Source organism: Chelonoidis abingdonii, chromosome 25 (genome assembly GCF_003597395.2).
Source record: "Chelonoidis abingdonii isolate Lonesome George chromosome 25, CheloAbing_2.0, whole genome shotgun sequence".
In the NCBI taxonomy this organism is placed as follows: domain Eukaryota; kingdom Metazoa; phylum Chordata; order Testudines; family Testudinidae; genus Chelonoidis; species Chelonoidis abingdonii.
The window spans coordinates 8,032,983-8,050,499 of record NC_133793.1 but is presented as its reverse complement, the minus strand read 5'-3'; the positions used below and the strand labels follow the sequence as shown (position 1 = coordinate 8,050,499).

The following is a 17,517-nucleotide window of genomic DNA, read 5'->3' as shown; positions in this document are numbered from 1 at the left end:
AGCTCAGTCCCTAAATGCTTCACAAATCTTGCTCTACTTCTACTTTCACACTGTCTAGTAGCCTATCCTCTGCCCATGGAACTAGGTTTTAAATTTTATTTGTAGCTTCCCCTCTTGGCCAGCACAGAAACGGAGAGGATTTCTTTTCATTCACACCGTGGCTCTACCATCTGCTCCTTATGGGCAGGAACTCCCATTCCACGAGGACAGCACAAACTGGCCATCTCTGCTGCACACTGCATCCGCACCAGTGCGGGGTCTGCTCTCCTCTCCAGTTTGATCAGCTTCATGTTCCAGCAGCTTATGGTAAGGAGGGGTGAGGAGCCAGGCACAAAATGCACAATAGGAAGTTAAACATTAGAAAATTTTATTAGCATTTTTGGTAACTGGAACTGCTCATTTGCCAGGAAGGATGATGCCATCGTACTGCAAGAGAGAGAAAAGGGAGTGTCAGAAATCAAGGCCAGTCAGAGCTGTGGCTGTGCCAAGAAGGAGACTGGAGTCACCATCTATTTCAGGTTACAGAGACGACAGAGTAGGACTCCAATCATCCATATTTACAGTCTGCAAAGTGAACAAGGAAACTGACTTTCCATCTTATTTTCTGTTTTTTAGAGTTCCTTTAATAGTGATTTGTCAGATCAGTTTGACCCAAAAAAGACTTAGGTTGTTAAAATGAAGCTTTTTACAAAAGCTAAGTGCACAAAAATATATTCCCAGGAATGCATTTCCAATGAAAGGCCTTAAAAAACTGGACTGCCTAGAATTCTGACTGCAAGCCAGACTTGGCAGCAGAGCAAACCAGGAAGTAAAACCACCTCTGAACAAGGAAAAACTAGTCTCGCGGAATGATTTTAGTGGCAGGAACATTGTAGGAGGCTGACCCTGCAAATGCTTACTCCCACAAAATTCCTATAAATTTCAATGGAAGGAGGTTTTGCCCAAGTGAAGAGCTTGGGATCTGGTAATAAGGGGGATTCAATTTCATTATATGAAGTGTTAATTAGGTGAGGAAGTCCCCTCTCATCACTGAGAAAATGATTTAAACTGACTGGGTTCATAACAGGTCACTGGGCTTTGGGGCACATGTGAGCATGTTACAGCTCACTGGAAGCTGTAGTCACAGGACAGATCTCAGGGGAATGGGCAAGCACGTGGCCTTACAAGTAACCAGAGAAGGCCACATGACTCTTAACAGGGGCAGTAGACAGTAGATCTTCCAGGGGTCAGAGAAACTCAGGAATGGGTCTCTCCGAGCAGCTAGAAAAGGGCTAATGGGACCTACATGATGGTGAAAGGAGGTTTGTTCTTCCCCTTCCAGCTGCAGAAAGTGGGAAAGGTCTCCATTACCAAATATATTACAGTACTGAACCTTTCTGCATCTTGTTAATAAACCTGTCATGAGAAAATGGACATGGAAGTGAATTCCAGTGTTGAGGTTTCATTTAGACTGTCCTGGCCTGTGAGTCTGCCCACGGCTTACAGGCAGTCTTTAAAGTACAACTCTGCTGAACAGCTGAACTTGCTTCTACCATAGTCTAGATGCTTCAGGCCAAAGAGACACTCCAAACGTGCCCAATAGTTTGTAAACCAGGTCTTGCTTGCCCACAGCTCAGCGAGAATGAATCTATTAGAGGACAGCATGTTGTAGGGCAGCGGTTCTCAAACTGTGGGTCGTGACCCCGTTTTAATGTGGTCCCCAGGGCTGGCTTAGACTTGCTGGGGCCAAAGCCCGAGGGCTTCAGTTTTGGTCCCCTCGTACAGGGTAGTGGGGCTTGGGTTTGGGCTTTGCCCGCTCAGCCTCTGGTCCCCACTCCTGGGATTGTGTAGTCCTTTTGGTTGTCAGAATGAGGTCACAGTGCAGTGAAGTTTGAGAATCGCTGTTGTAGGGTAAGTTAAAGGTGACCTGCACAATGACAGAACTGGATCTGGAAGCCTGTCTGCCTCTTTATGGTGGATAAAGGCAGCAAAAGAGGTTTCTCTGAGAGGCCTTCAGGCTGCTTTACAAGCATCATGTCTAGACTTCCTGGGTTTGCTAGAACAGCAGTGGGAGTTCACACCTCAATGGAATGTTAAAACTCACATGAAGCTTTGCTCACAAAACCCACAATATTTAGAGAGTGACTAGAAATCCTGCCTGCTCAATTGGAGACCTCAAGTATAATAGTTCTACTCCCTCAGCAAGGACAGGGAAGACCCAACACTGCTCACATAAAAAGGCCGCACACTTATCAAGTGGAAAAAACACAAAGCAGTTTTCCTCTTTGCAGGTCACATCTATTACATGAATCCTTGGGCCTAAGTCCCTGGAACTAGAAAAGTTAGATAACTTTTGGCCCAGGCCACCCATATGTGGAACAGAGTCTACATGCCATGGGGCCTATCCCAACCACAGAAATGTAAGCGAGAAATTGAACTTCAACCCTCATTTTGTAGAATTGTTTTAAACAATTAAAAAAAGAAGCAAATGGCATTAGACTATATACAGACCAGCTAGCAAGACAGATCCTATTCACCGCACAACACACCTCCTCACCAGTGTTGTATCCGTATTTCTTTCGCAGCAGCGGTCACAGAAGTTGCTACTCTGATACTGTAAGAGCCTGCGAAATGGGATCAGCAGTCCACAGGAATCGGGATATTGGGACTGACCCAACTGTAGCCCATCTAATTTGCTGTTTCCTTTGAGTGTGTGTCTACTGCCGCAGATTTTCAATCCCCAGGGTCAGATTTGTAGTTGTCTACCTGGGGATCTAGGTACTACGCTGCTCCCCCACACCACACATACAGATTGTGGATGGAGAAAACATCTTAGAGAACAGGGACTAGTAGAACAGTATTCTACTTCTGGAATTCACCAGACTGCTGTGAAACCTGTGCCAAGGACTATCCTTCAACAATCCCGTTTAAATACTTTATAAGCAGATTTGCTTAAAAGGGGCTTTCTTGCAGTCCAGGCACAGTTCTTTATGCTTCAGGTTTCCACCACAAAAGGAGGAAAGCTAAGGAGCGAAAACCCTTCACTTCAGAGATGCTTCTGCTCTCTTCAAAATCCTATGCTAATGAGATGCTCACATCACAGCTCAGTGAGTGCGTTAGCACTTTTGACTAGAAGATCACAGACTGGATCAGCAAGAGTGATCAGGCTGTATTTGAGGTCTCTCACTAGGCCGCTGAATAGTTCGATGGACATGAAAATGGGGTTGCAGCTTACCTTCTGCTGGAACCAGCGCATGGCCTCCTCCTTCCCAATTCTGTGCTTGGCTCCAATGGAGCCAGTTTTGCGTTTCTTGTCAGCAATGCTAAAGCCCGGCCTGCCCAGAACCTGGAGTAGACAGACAGCACTTTTTATTATCTGAAGATGAAGTTCAAGAATCTTTTTCAACGCTCATCATATGGAGAGAAAAGATTCTCCAGCGAAGTGACATTTGTTTTGTTGTCTACACTAAAAAGCATGCAAGATCCTCTAATAGCAACAGTACCTGTAGGCCACTGGTCCCAAAGGAGATCAAACGTTAACACTGTGATGCTATTCAGTAACCTCTGTGAAGTGACTTGATGAGATCAGTTCTTAGTGGACAGCAAGCCCCATACGCCACTATGCTGGCATAGTCTCAGCAGAGGAACCAAAGAATTAGTCCTGGAGACTTAGTTACCTTCTCACTCTAAGGACTCATCTTAACTAGGAAAAATGGTGTTTTTAAATATGCCAATATGCTTTAGTTCACTTCCCCCCCGCCATCCCTGCCCAGTAAACACATGGCTAAAGTGGTGCTCCCTCTAGGTCACTGCTGAAACATATCTGGAGAGTGATGTAAAAGGAACGTGCTGGCACTGCTGCCGCCCTTGTGGTGCCTGTTCTATAGAAAAGGGGAACATCACATTTAAGGTGGTGAAGTTTGTGATGGCCTTGTTCTCTGCGCTGTGCATCAGCCACGGAGGGACCAGAGCGACTTCCTACTCAGGGAAGAACTGGTCTTTATATATTAGCACATGGGCAATACAATGAAGCCAAGAGGTGAACTCAAGTTTTAGAATACAAGATATAAAGCCTACCGGATACTAGAAACCAGCCTGCCTAAATTCTCACGGATCCCCAGGCCTGGAGAGCTGCACTTTCAGATCTGCCAGACACTCTTTATTACATTGTTTGAAGAGCAAAGCTACCATGAAGATCAAGCAAAATTCAGCTCAGCTGTTCCTCTCCAACGTCCCCATCTCTAGCACACCAGCAACTTTGTGAGTTTTACTCATCTTCGGACAGGATTAGGCAAACATGTTTCATGTTAAATACCAGTGGGTCTTCCCACTCTATACCCACCTAAGCAGAGCACCTAGCCTCAATGAAACCTAGAGTAAAACATTCTCTGCTACTGGCTACTAAGTTATGTCCTGGCTGATTGGGCTGAGCCCAAGGAGTTTAATGTCCTTTTTGTAAGCAGAGAACTGGATCTAATTAAAAACCTCACTTATCCACCCCAGCATACAGACATTTAAGACAGTTCTTACTCTCCCAGTGGCCCACACCTTTCTGCTATTTTGGGGCACCCAGAGGTGACTTCTCTAGCACTGGGACAAAGCTGGCGGAGATAAGGAAGCAGAGAATACATACCACATAGAAGTCCAGGCCATAGATGCCAATGCTGGGATCGTATTTAATTCCCAGATCAATGTGCTCCTGGATTCCAAAGCCAAAGTTCCCAGTGTCTGAAAAGTTGTTTTTCCTCAACTCATATTCTCGCACCTGAAACGCATTTAGAGCCAGTTACATTCTGTGTCTTTCCAGAGTCCTGCTTTTTCCACTGAGCTGCGACAGGATCCACTTGGGAACCAAACAGCTCCTGGCAAGAGCTGATGGGTTCTTATACAGAAGATTTGGGCATCTTGACCCATCTGGCAGTCACAGCAACAAAGGTGGTGCCACAGAGGGCTGCCCAGATTGAGCACACAGAGCTAAGACTCTTAGCTGCCAGCAAGTGCCTAATGAAGCCTAGAGTCCTAATAAGCACCCTGATCACTTTTAAAGTCAGGAAGATTGTTAGTGCAGGACACTTCATGCAAACTGTAATGATTAATTACAAAATCTTACAGAAAACAGCAGAAATCCTACATCATAAGAAACTTCACTAAATGTCTACGTCTGCATTGTTACTCTGTATATCCACAGTTTAGATCTTTTAACATCTAATACTGCAGATGAATGGACAGACACGAACGACATTGTCTACAAAGACTTCACGAACCCATCTGAAACCTTGCACCTTGAAAACAGTCTGAGCTCTCCAAGGATGAAGAGGTCCCTGTACCAACTCTGTCCTAACAAATTCAGGATATGTCTACACTGCAATCAGAGATGCGACTGCAGCACTTGTAGACATACCCAAGCTAGCTTTGAGTTAGCTAGCTTGAACAATAGTAGTCCAGGTGACAAGCCCACCTGGAATCCCGAGCACCAATATGTATTCCAGCACGTGTGTTTGTACAGACCACGTTACTACATCCTCACTGCTATTTGAGATAGCTAGAACAAAGCTAGCTCCAGTATGTCTATAGATACTTCAGTCACACCTCTGACTGTAATGCAGACATATCCTTAGAGGAACACACAACTAAATTATTCTTTTAAGGCTAGTTTTCCATTTCCAGTTTGATACAGCATCACTGAAACAGTATGTCCTGAAGTTTAAAAAAAATGGTTCTGCAATTCGATAAGCAACTTTCTGCTCCCATGTGCGTTTATGGGTTTTTTGACAAGGGAGAATCTAATGACCACACATGGGAACAGTGTAAATCATCAACTTTAAAGTGTTGTTAAATGCAGATTGTTTTGTTTACACTAACTTCAAGTTCATGCAATCTTTTAACAACCCACATGAACAGCTAGAGCAGTCAAGATTCTCACCTTCAACCCTTTCTCCAGAATCTCCTCTGCTTTGGCCCCACGAACCGTGCAGTGAACAGCAATCTTTTCATTTCTCCTGATTCCAAAGGATCTGACAGTGTATCGAGCTGCGGGAGACAAACCCACACAATCAGTTGTTCTCACAGGGCTATCCCAATGGCTTTCAGTCAGACTGGAACACGTTTCTTGCTTTAGTAGGACTGAAGCAAAAAAGCTCCAACACTGTTTTTGACATTATATTTAGGGAGAGGAAAGGGCAATATTAAAAGTTACAATTTAACAGAGAATTTTATGCAGTGGTAGAAGGGGGAAGATTGCCAGTATTGGAGATTTAAGGCCTTTATTCACATCATAGGCACTGATAAAGCAGGCTTCCCTATCCCATCCTCCCCACATACCTCTCCTCTGACCTGGAGGGATAAACCCTAGGAATGGCACACTTCAGCCAGTGCTACTACTCAAGCTTTAAGAAGGGGAAGCAGCAATTATGTCTGAAGGCGTTGCCTTCGGAAGCCAGAAGATGAAACTGCTTTTTTCCATTCGGTGGCACCAAAAATGGTTTCCCTAACCTCTAATAAAGTGTCACTAATTGTTACAAGACGGGATCTCGCTTGCTGCACTTCGCATTAAATTATTCCGTTTCCCCCACTGAAGCAATGACTTACCCTTTGAGAAGACAGGAGTCTGGCCTGTGAGCTGCTCCAGCACTTTGGCTGCCCGGGTGAGTCTGTCACCACTTTCCCCAACACAAATATTGAGACAGAGTTTGCGGATGCGCAGCTCACGCATGGGGTTCTCCTTCTCACCCTGATCTTGCTGTAGAGAGAAAATACATACAGCTGACAGAGACACGCCTTCCCCAACCCACCATACACAAGGTGTCAGTCAGTGGGCATGCTATAGCATCCTGGGAGGGGGATAGGACTAGTAATTTTTAATAAAGTGGTATAGGCATTTAGAGGGACAACATACCACACAGCACAGCTGCAAGTCTTATGCAAAGGGAGCTGTCACTTTCCTGATACCCTTCCACCCTGTATGTGCTCCCCACACTCTCCGATCCAGGGGGTGAGGGAAGCGTACCCAGTATTCTGTACCAGGCACTGCCCATTACTTCATACTCATTTGCGCACATGCAACCACCCCACAGAGCTTGGTGCTGGCCTTGGAACCGCAGGGTCAGTGTTCAAAGCAAACATGAGAGCTGCAAGGCAAGAAGGGGGGGGGTATGGGGCAGCCCTGAGCCCCCCCGCAAGGCTGCAAAGGGGAGGGCAGGGATTCAGACGGGCAGCAGATCACAACCCGTGAGAAGGCTGAGTGAGGGTTTAACCCTAGGGATGGCCTGAGCAAGGAAGGGCACCAATCCCAGCAAAGAGGGAAGATGGGGGGCGGAGGGGGTTCAGGCCCAAGCTCTGAGGCAGGGCGCCCCACCGTTGAGGTACCCACTGTATGGCAGGGGGCTGTCAGTCCCAGGCTCCATAGCAATGAGGGTCCGGGACGCCGAAGGAGGGGGCGGGCTTCAGGGCACCTGGCCCTGCGGAAGAGCAGAAGGGGCTTTACCCCGACGGGGCGAGGCACCGGGGAAGAGAACCCGCCCCCCCCCAGCCCCCGGGAAAGGGGCCCGCGCAGCTCCACGAGCCTCCTGCCTGCCAGGCGAGGAGGGACCAGATCCAACCAGGGAACCCGGCCCCTGGAGCGGCCTCCCAAGCGGGGGGGACTCCGGAACCTCCCCACGCCGGCCCCTCGGGAACCCACAGACCTTCTCCCACCCGCCTGGGCAGGCGCCCGGCCCGGCCGGCCCCGGCCGGGGAAGGATGGCGGCGGATTGACAAGCCTCCCCCGGCCCGTTCCTGCGCACCGCGGCTACTCACCGCCATGATGGAGGCGTGGAAGAGATCGCGAGAGCTCCGGAACGGGATCTTATTCGGCAGCCCAGGCCGGCTGCCCCATAGAGGCGGCAGGCGGGAAAGACGCCCAGGATGAGGGGCCGCTGCTGCCCTCTGCGGCCGGAGGGCGGCGCTGCACCTGGCTCTGAGCAGCTCCCCCCTCCGCCCTTAAGCTTATCAGGAGCCTCTGCCCAGGGCTGGTTGGGAGTGGGGGGTAGTAGGCGCCTATATAAGACAAAGCCCTGAATATCGGCACCGTCCCTATAAACTTGGGACATCTGGGACCCAAGCTGCACCTGGCACAGCTGGGAGCCATAAGCTGGAGTTGCCCAGTGCTACAAAACAGTGGCCACCACCCACAGTGGTGCTGTGCAGTGCGACACCCCCACCTGCACTGCTGCCCGTGCTGCTGGGCTTGTGATTTCTGACTGCTGAGTTTAGACAAATCGTGGATCATTTTTAGGTATAGAGAACAGGGTCCTGTAGGGATGGGAGCCACAGACAGCTCTCCAGTGGCTCTGCTTCTGCCTTCTAAGGAGCCCAGATACCACCGCGATGGGCACTAACTTAAATACAACACCCGCATGGCCCCACAATATGCCAATATTTTTATGGTTGACCTGGAACAACACTTCCTCAGCTCTCGTCCACTCACACCCCTTCTCTACCTATGCTACATTGATGACATCATCATCTGGACCCATGGGAAGGAGACTCTGGAAAAATTCCACCACGATTTCAACAGCTTCCACCCCACCATCAACCTCAGCCTGGACCAATCTACACGGGAGGTCCACTTTCTAGACACCACGGTGCAAATAAGTGATGGTCACTGGTCCATTAACACCACCCTATATCGAAAACCTACCGACCGCTATGCCTACCTTCATGCCTCCAGCTTCCATCCCAGGCACATCACACGATCCATTGTCTACAAGCCAAGCACTGAGGTACAACCGCATCTGCTGCTCTACTAACCCCTCAGACAGAGACCAACACCTACAAAATCTCCACCAAGCATTCTCAAAACTACAATACCGCACGAGGAATTAAGGAAAAGATCAACAGAGCCAGACGTGGTACCCAGAAGCCTCCTATGCAAGACAAACCCAAGAAAAGAAACCAACAGGATCCACTAGCGCCATCACATACAGCCCCCAGCTAAAACCCTCCAACGCATCATCAGGGATCTACAACCCATCCTGGACAATGATCCCACACTTTCACAGGCCTTGGGTGGCAGGTCCAATCCTTGCCCACAAGACACCTGCAACCTTGAAACGTATTCTCACCAGCAACTGCACACCGCACCATAGAGCTCTAGCGTCAGGGAACCCAATCCATGCAACAAACCCCGATCCAGCTCTGTGCGCCGCCACTATTCTACACGGCGACACATCACAGCGACCTAACCAGAATCAGCCCATACCATCCACTGCGTGTCATTCACCTGACACGTCCACCAATGTAATATTACGCCATCATCATATGCCAGCCAATGCCCCTCGTGGGCTATGTACATCGGCGCAAAGGCTGGACATCTCTACGGAAAAGGAGAATTGACACAAATCAGATATTAGGGAATGGCAATATACATAAAAACCGTGGTAGGACAGCACTTAAACCTCGGCCTGCCCACACATATAGCAGACGCTTAAGGGGTGGCCATTCTGCAGCAAAAAAAACTTCAGGACCAGACGTGTCAGGAGAAGAAACTTGCTTGAGCTTCAATTCATCTAGCAAATTATCCACCACGCTCAGGGAATTGAACAAAGACTGGTGAATGGGCTTGCCAACTATAGAACCAGTTTCTCCTCCCTTGGTGTTTCACACCTCAAACTGCATGGGTAGAACCAGCGGCCACTCATCTCCCTGTGATTGAATTAACCTCGTTATCTCTAGCTTGCTTGCTAGCATATATATACCTGACCCTGGAAATTTCCACTACATTCATCTGACGAAGTGGGTATTCACCCACGAAAGCTCATGATCCAAAACGTCTGTTAGTCTATAAGGTGCCACAGGATTCTCTGCTGCTTTTAAATACAACACACTCTCCAAACTCACAGGCCGTTCCCCCTACAGTCTGGGCGGGAAGAGAGAGAATGTTGTTGTTACTTTTAAATCCTTGACACGTACTGGGTGGCAATTGGCATGATACAAGCACAGGTAGATTACTGGAGAGAACAGAATCATTGTTGTCTTGGCATCATCTAGGCAACTCAGGGTGGAACATCTCAAACCTTTGTTTCCATTTGTATTTTTCATTTTCAGGAAATTACAAGGAAAATCTTCAGGACAGATCGAGAGAAGTGACAGAGGCGCTGGGCTGGGAGCATGACAGCACAGCCCTGCCAAAAAAGATCAGAGGCCAAACAACAGCCTGAGAAAGAGACCTTTACATTACATCACATACCAGTTCTGGATCTATTTGCAATATTTCTGCTACTGACGTGGAAAAACTAGGGTGACTAAAATACTTTTCAGCTTTTGTGATGAGTAACTAAAGAGAGTGTCGGCTGGTGCATAAAATGCCAGCTTCGTGTTTCAAATCCTGTTGAGGCTGGGTTCTGAGATTTGGTGATTCCACAGTACCAGCAGCCGGACAGGGAGTGGCAGAGACTTGGAGAAATGCTGTTGGTGAATTTTGGGTATAGTAAATCCTGGTCTGCGCTACAAAGCCACACCCCTGAGCAATGCAGTTATTCCAACTGAAATCCAGATGTGGACTGTGCTACGGGAGGGCTTCTCCCATGGATATAGCTACCATCTCTTGGGGAGGGAGAGTACCTACACTGATGGGAGAAGCTTTCCCATTGGCGTAGGCAGAAGCTTTCCCGTTGATGCAGCACTGTAAGTATAGACAAGACCTACCTCCATGAGGACAGAACACACAAAGCAACATCTGCTTATTGTGTTTTAAAATAATATACTGTATTGGACTCATTGGCAAGCAAATTTATTTGAAGCATAGCTAAGCTTTCCAAAGTGCCCATGTTGCAGGACTGCGTTAGAGCACAGTTAAGATATGGTTTGGTCTTGTAGCATAGACAGGATGGAATCGTGTTATTATCACCATACTCCTAAACCCGGCTAGATCCCTGCAAAGATGCCTGATTCAGGCGCACAGTTTAAACATGTTAAAGGGTGTGTTTTTATCATGTCTGAGGAACAGCAGTGTTATAACTGGGTCCTGCAACGTGGTAGATTGTACAGCTCCTAGCACCATCACCCCACCACCCTCACTAACAATTAACATCATAGCAGGCCCCTTCAGACCTTACAACTGGAAAGGTAGACGCTCAGAATCCTTATGACTCGAAGTGGGAGAGTCCAATCGACACCAGAACCATCAGACCCACAGTGATCATTAGGGGCCAGCTCATATCAGCATCCAGCAGTGGCAGGGCTCCGACCTTCTTCTTTCGAGACACAGTGGTTGACTGCTTCTTTTTTTGCTTCTCTCTTAAGCGCGCCAGCAGAAACTTCAAGTTATTGGGCGGAAAGAATTTGGGGTCAAACAGGTTGCATTTGGGAATGAAAAAATGAGGCAGATAAGCGGTTGCCACCTGCTGAATGAAATTGACCCAGACCCTTTCAAAACAGTGAGCAACACTGGAGGGGTTCCCATCCTGGTCCTCCTTCCATTCCAGCAGCGTGTGAAAGAAAGAAGTCTCAGCATGGTAGGAACTCAAAGAAGCCAGTTCCAAGGGGTGCTCTGTCTTCAGGGCTCCCAAAAGACTTTCCAGCATCTGCAGACATTCTGGCCTAGAGAGGGGAAAGCCACATTCTTGGCATTAGCAATTTCTGTTCCTATTGGGTCAAATCCCAAGCTCCTTACTCTGTTTTGATTCAGGCTGTGACCTCAGTGGGAATTTTGCCCAAGTAAGGGCCGGGGGGCCACAGTGTGGTAGGCATTTGACCTACAGGGATGTAAAAAAGGGGACAAATGCTGCTCCCACAGAGTAAGTCAATGAAGTGAAATATAGTAACATTGGATTTATGCAGGGATAACTGAGAGCAGAATCTAGCCCAAGGTCCCTGCCCTAGAGATCTGACAATCAATGGGCCCAATCTTGCAAATGCTTCTGCCAGGCATACCATGAGCAGTCTCCTTGACAGGTGGGATTCCTCAGAAAAGTAAGCATAGTGTTTGGAGGATTGGGCTCTAATTAACAAGATCTGCATGGAGAAGAGGGGAGGTAATGCAGCTGAAGCAAGCGACAGAGTATTGATTTCAGTATCAACCTTTTTAGCTCCATAGTTGTTGGTTGTTGTTATTCAGTACGGTATTAAAGTCTCAGGTATTTTACTTTCAATAGAAGTTGAGCATGGATCACGCCTGGCTAGCTCTAAAGGGAAATGAATATACTCAAATGCATCATCAAGTTCATTAATAATACTTTATACTTCGTTTGCACTTCACACAAATCAGGATCATTGCCCCAATTTTATGAGGATGGGAGGTGGGGAACTGAGCATGGACTGGTGCTGTGACTTGCCCAAGGCCCCACAGTGAGCCAGTGGCAGAGTGAGGAATGGAATTTGGGAGTCCAGATTCCCAGCCCTGTGCTATAGACACTCAAACTCCCAGCTGATAGCAATCAATGCTTTACATTTCCGTAGCACCTTTTATGCAAGGATCTCAAAGTGCTTAACAAAAGAGGGTCCAAGTTCAAGTCAGAGTTTCCAGGGCAAAGAAATTAAACCATTTCCAACAAAAAATGAAGTTACAGCGCTGATGCTAATCTGGCCTGTCTCGACCCGGACCGGGGGATACAAAGACCTCTGGTCCAGCCCTGGCTTTCCAGCCTTGCAGACATACTTGGTGTGGCAGTGGTTTGCCACATGCACGTACCTGCGGCACGTGGTCATCTGACATATCCAGGTGCTGGTGTGGCTTTTCAAAATCTCCTTTTCCACATGAGAGAAAGAAATTTTCCAGGTCTCTGAAATAACAGCAACCCTAGTGTGAGCCTACGCCCCCCTCAGCTGGGCGCAGAAGCCAGGGCAGCAGAGGACACTGTGCAGGTGATGTGGAAGTAGGATCATTTGTAATGTATTTTTGGTTCCAGTGTTGCCTGAGAAATCACCCCTAACTGTGAAGCTCAAAAAACAGCCCCAGGCCACTGGCTCACCCCCATCCCTCTCTGGTTCCTAGGGCTTCTTCACTCTTCCTCCTGCTCCCTGTGGGGTGGCTCTAGGTTGAGGACTTGAACTGAAGGGAAAATGGGGAGACATCATTCCCCTCAATACATGTTATATATGGGCTCCACCAAGGTCTCCAGAACACACAAGGCGTGTCTCAGCACAGCATACCCCACCAGAGGCTAGAGATACTATCTGCTTACTCTCTGCAGCTTTTCTTCTGGGAGACTAGCTTAAGGCCAGTGCATTTACTATAGTGGGATAGAGAACGTAGGGGCGTCTTTGGCAATGCTATGAAAAGAGAGGAGGGGGCATTGGCCCTGTGGGCTGTGTGGGTTCCTTCTCCTGAAGGGGTGTTCATTGTCCCAGCTGTGCCCACTACCTCACCCTTCCCCAGGCCTCAGCCCGACAACTCAATCCCTAAGCACTTTCCCAGGAGAACATGCTGTGGTGAGGAAGTTACCTTTGTTATTTTGACCAGGGGCCTGTTTAGCAATGAAATAGAGGGTCTTCCTCAGATACGGATCCTTCTCCCCCAACAACTGCTTGATGTCCATCCCTTTGTCATCTGAACTGGGCCATTGGCCAGAGATCTCCAGAGCAAGGACCAGGTCAATAGACATGAATGTGTCACCTCGGTTGTTCACCATCACTAGGGGCACTGCTGGGCTGTTCTGCTTTTTTCTCTCCAGCCTCATCTGCCATCCAGGAAGAGGCACTGAGACACCAGACAGACAGTGGACAGACAAATGAGAGAGCTTAGAAAGAGGCATTAATTCATCAAGGGGCTTGTTTGTGTTTAGATTAATGTCAGCCAAAGAAACCAAACCCACCAGAAACTCAACCAAATCCCTTAGGGAAGGACTCCTAGTGGGGAACCCAGAGCTTTCCCCAGGAGATGGAGTCCAGCTCACTCAGCTCTGTGCAGTGTGAAGGATCCGCAAGGGCCTAATACTTTGGACTTTCACTTCTGGTGACCTAGGTTCAAATCCTACTTGAGATCACATGTGAAAATGAGCTTGCGGGTCTCAGCCTAGCCCCCATCTGAGCTACGCTGCAGCTGCTGCTATTTTAAGAATGACTCAGGCCTGGAAGAGTGGGAGATGTCACAGGTCAGGATGGAAGGGGGGATCCAGGTAGCCCCAGCACAGGGACACTCACCTGAGTAGAACACTTTGATGAACTGATCCAAGTGCTGCCGGAACTCAGCCATGATGTTCCCTGGGGACACAGTCTGCCCATCCTCCAGCAGGAAGGTGGCTGGAAAGCTGCGGGACTTTCTCAGCAGAGTCAGGGTGTAGAAGAGCCCATCATACCCCTCCACCTCAGTGTACTGAATATAATCTGGAATCTGCAGGCTCAGCAGCACGTCAAACTCATTCGGGTGCAAGAGCTGTAGAGAGTCTCCTACTGGAGATGCTGCTGAATTCTTTTCAGGCTAATCCCCCCTTCTCCTTTCCTCCATTCCCCACCTTGATCCCATCCCTTCTCACTTCTCATCCCTCCTTCCTGCTTTCATTCCCTCCCTGATCCAAACTCTCTAACGACCTCCTACCTTCCCTTTTCCCTGCTGCTGTCACCCTAGAAGGCTCTGACTGCTCCCACCGCCTACCCTCCCTCCCCTTGTTACCTTGTAGCTGCTCCCCAATGTCAGTTCTCTCACGTCCCTGAAGTAGGGTCTCTCGGGACATTCATTCAGGTAGCTAAAGAACTGGCGGAAGAAGGCATGGAGAAGATCGACTGCTTTGGCCACATCCAGCTGTTTCAGGCGGAGGGACTTTGCCCTGTCTTTAATCCGGGTGAGGTTGTCTTTCTTCCAGTCTTGAAAGGTTCGCATTGCAGCTGAGGTCCCTGGTTTCTCATTCAGATCAGCAGAGGCATCTTGGGAATAGACCTGCCCCAGGTCTCCTACAGGGAAATATTAGAGATGAGAGATCCCTGGCAGTTCAGCCAGCTTCCTCCATATCAAACCATGCTGCTACTGCTTCTCCAATGCAAGTTTAGGTCCCAATCCTTCTTCCCTTGGCAAACTCCAATGGGGGAGGAGCTGGGCCTCGTTTTGTGCAACATCAATCTCACAAACTGTCGTAAAAGATTTTGGTGGAAAGAGAAATTAAGGCGTGAAAGAGAAAGGAGACTTGAAATGTGATGGTGGAGTTGGAAACGTGGGGAAGCAGTTCCGGACAGCGGGTAAGGCCAAGGAGAAGGCTCTTGTGTGGTCAGTGGGAAGATTGCAAAAAGAAATAGTGGGAGTTGGCTGAGCAGAGGGAGCGAGAAAGAGGAGTAAAACAAGATCAGATCTGTGAGGTCAGCTGGAGTAAATGGGGTCAGGGATGCCTTTATCTCAGTCTAAGGGAAGGCTGATGTGTGTGTTTCGTACTGCGAGATGCTGCACCTCTGTTAATTCAGACCAGTCAGAAGAGAAGCCATGTTGGCATGGCTGATCTCCACGTTCATTGCGGCTGCAGTGCCTAGCGCACTTACAGGACACCGCTAACAACAAGGAGAAGATGCATGGCTTTGCGGTAATAGGACACTCTCCTCCCATAGTGCTGGATTCATCAGGAATGTAGGGATTACCATATTGTGGGGGTGGGGGACATCTAACCCAGTACCCTGTCTCTGACAGTAGATACTTCCAAAAAAGCATCACTCCATTCCTACCTGCCGTAGACTCAGCTATTGTGCAGTATTTTACTACAGAAGGTACTTTCCTCCTGACCTCAGCTGGAGAGCAGTTTATACCCTGAAACCTGAGGATCATTGGCCTGGAAAACTTTTAGCTGAATTAGTTTAAGTGCAGGTGCTATTCTTAGTCAGCCAAATGCTTGCACTTTTAAAAGTCCAATATGGGAAAGGTGTGAGGCCCCTAATTTGGGATCCCAGAGCTGACTCACCCACCCAACTCCCTCAAATCCCAAAGAGTGGGGAGAGGGGAGGACGGTAACCCATGTCATCTAGCTACCCCACCACATGCTGTGAGATCATCAAACTGAAAAACGGTGAAGCCTGGAATGTTTCTGACTGGCCATTTACAAACAGTGCAGGTCCAATGGAGATTCTCTGACCTGCAGCTTCCCTGTGGAGCTTGTCCAATTCCACCTTCCACCTGCTCTGGGTGCCAAGGCTCCAGAGCTGCTGGGAGGTCTCTCGAGGATGGGAGCCTAAAGTGTCTAGGTTCCACTGCTTCCTCGCTCTGAGGTTTGAAGATTCTGCTGCTTCTAATGGGGACAGAGCTCGCTGGTTGGCTGCTCCCTCTGTGTCTCCTGGCTCTTTGCTTCTGCTGGCTCTGCCCTTCCTCTGAAGACCCTTCCACACCCCACGGTTCTTGGCAGGCGTAACACTGAGGGGCGGAGAGCTTGCACTTAGAGTCGGGCCTGCCATCTTGCCTTTGGACCCTATGAGATTCAACGAGAATGCAGGTGTTTATTGTGATTCCAGGTTTCTTTTCCCTAACGACCAATTAGAGGGAAAAGAAACCAAAGATGTTCTAACTCACCCGATACTATATAGTTGCCGGTGCTTTTGTTCCGATCCCTTCCCCCCCTCCCCCTGCCGCTGCCGCCACCTGTGTCAGGGGAGAGGGATGCTGCCCTTAATCATAAAAAATTAATAATGCAAGGCTGGGGCCGGCTCTGCCATTTTTGCCAGCCCAAGTGGAAAAAAAAAGGTGCCTGGAAAGAATGGATGGAATGCCGTCCCTTAGCATGTACCGCCCCTTAGGATGTGCCACCCCAGGCACATGTTCCCTCCGCTGGTGCCTGGAGCCAGTCCTGTGCAGGGCCATGAAGCAACATGTTCATTTCACTTTCATCTTAGGAAATGGGCAGAGGGAACCCAAAGCAGCCAGCAACAGAATTGCCTCACTGCATCCTACTCAGGGCAACAATTAGTGTTTCCACCATGCTTATCGTTAAAGAGCTGTGCAGACATTAACCGGGGGATCCTCCCAGCAGCCTGTGACACGGATACATTATTAGGCCTGCTTTAGAGCCTGGAACCAGCCAGCCAGAGAGGCAAAGAGACTTGCCCAAGGCCACCCAGCAAGGCAGTGGCAGAACAGGACCTAGCCCTCAAGGAGCTCTTGGGTTCCAAATGTGCTGCCTCAGACTCTAGGCTGTTAGGGAAATGGCTTTCAGCAAAGACACAAAGCAGCCTTCAAACCCAGGCAGCTGTCACATGCGGCCCCCTGATAGCAAAGTCACAGGAAATGATCACGTGACCTGGCCAAGGGAACAGGTTAGAGGACAGGCCAAGCCCCCTATACAGCGGCACCTTGGGGTCATTGTTAAATATTTCAGTGTGGGCTGTACAGGTGGGCACGTGCATGTAGCAAAACCGTAGGATGGTCAGAAGGGGCGACAAGACCTTTGAGGCGCAAGCCGGGCAGATAAATGCCTCCCACACCCAGTGAAAGGACTGAGCGTTGTGGCTTGCAGAAAATCAGCATCATGCTGTGGTCTCCTAGTGGCCTGCTGAATGGCATAGTTTGACACCCAAACAATGTGGGGCTTGCATGCTGATCCGTAAGAGGACCCCTGGCTGACAAGGGGATCTGCTGTAATTGTTGGATGACCACTG

The 17,517-nt window shown here is 48.8% G+C and overlaps 3 protein-coding genes across 3 annotated transcripts in view; all 3 read right to left on the bottom strand.

Annotated features, from left to right (window-relative positions):
- CAP1 (cyclase associated actin cytoskeleton regulatory protein 1) overlaps window positions 1-17,517 on the bottom strand; it is a 91,516-nt gene that overhangs the window by 9,923 nt on the left and 64,076 nt on the right. The window lies entirely within an intron of this gene.
- RPL11 (ribosomal protein L11) lies at window positions 351-7,874 on the bottom strand. Its single transcript, XM_032789570.2, has 6 exons — window positions 7,774-7,874; window positions 6,568-6,718; window positions 5,903-6,009; window positions 4,613-4,744; window positions 3,215-3,325; window positions 351-426 (listed from the first exon to the last, which is right to left on the bottom strand). The coding sequence occupies exons 1-6, from the start codon at window positions 7,777-7,779 to the stop codon at window positions 397-399; spliced, it is 537 nt and encodes a 178-aa protein (XP_032645461.1). The 5' UTR covers window positions 7,780-7,874; the 3' UTR covers window positions 351-396.
- LOC116830189 (cyclic GMP-AMP synthase-like) lies at window positions 11,100-16,320 on the bottom strand. Its single transcript, XM_075060756.1, has 6 exons — window positions 16,005-16,320; window positions 14,567-14,844; window positions 14,098-14,329; window positions 13,400-13,654; window positions 12,647-12,737; window positions 11,100-11,556 (listed from the first exon to the last, which is right to left on the bottom strand). The coding sequence occupies exons 1-6, from the start codon at window positions 16,318-16,320 to the stop codon at window positions 11,100-11,102; spliced, it is 1,629 nt and encodes a 542-aa protein (XP_074916857.1).

What these genes read in the sequence shown, in the direction of transcription:
- RPL11 (XM_032789570.2), bottom strand. An exon ending in TTCTGGAGAAAGGGTTGAAG is followed by an intron (nt 4,745 to 5,902) that starts GTGAGAATCTTG and finishes AATGCGTTTCAG; the next exon opens with GTGCGAGAATATGAGTTGAG. An exon ending in ATGGCCTGGACTTCTATGTG is followed by an intron (nt 3,326 to 4,612) that starts GTATGTATTCTC and finishes TGTCTACTCCAG; the next exon opens with GTTCTGGGCAGGCCGGGCTT.
- LOC116830189 (XM_075060756.1), bottom strand. Translation starts at nt 16,320, where the DNA reads ATGGCAGGCCCGACTCTAAGTGCAAGCTCTCCGCCCCTCAGTGTTACG. An exon ending in GCTCCACAGGGAAGCTGCAG is followed by an intron (nt 14,845 to 16,004) that starts GTCAGAGAATCT and finishes ATTTCCCTGTAG; the next exon opens with GAGACCTGGGGCAGGTCTAT. An exon ending in CCCTGGTCAAAATAACAAAG is followed by an intron (nt 12,738 to 13,399) that starts GTAACTTCCTCA and finishes CTGTTATTTCAG; the next exon opens with AGACCTGGAAAATTTCTTTC.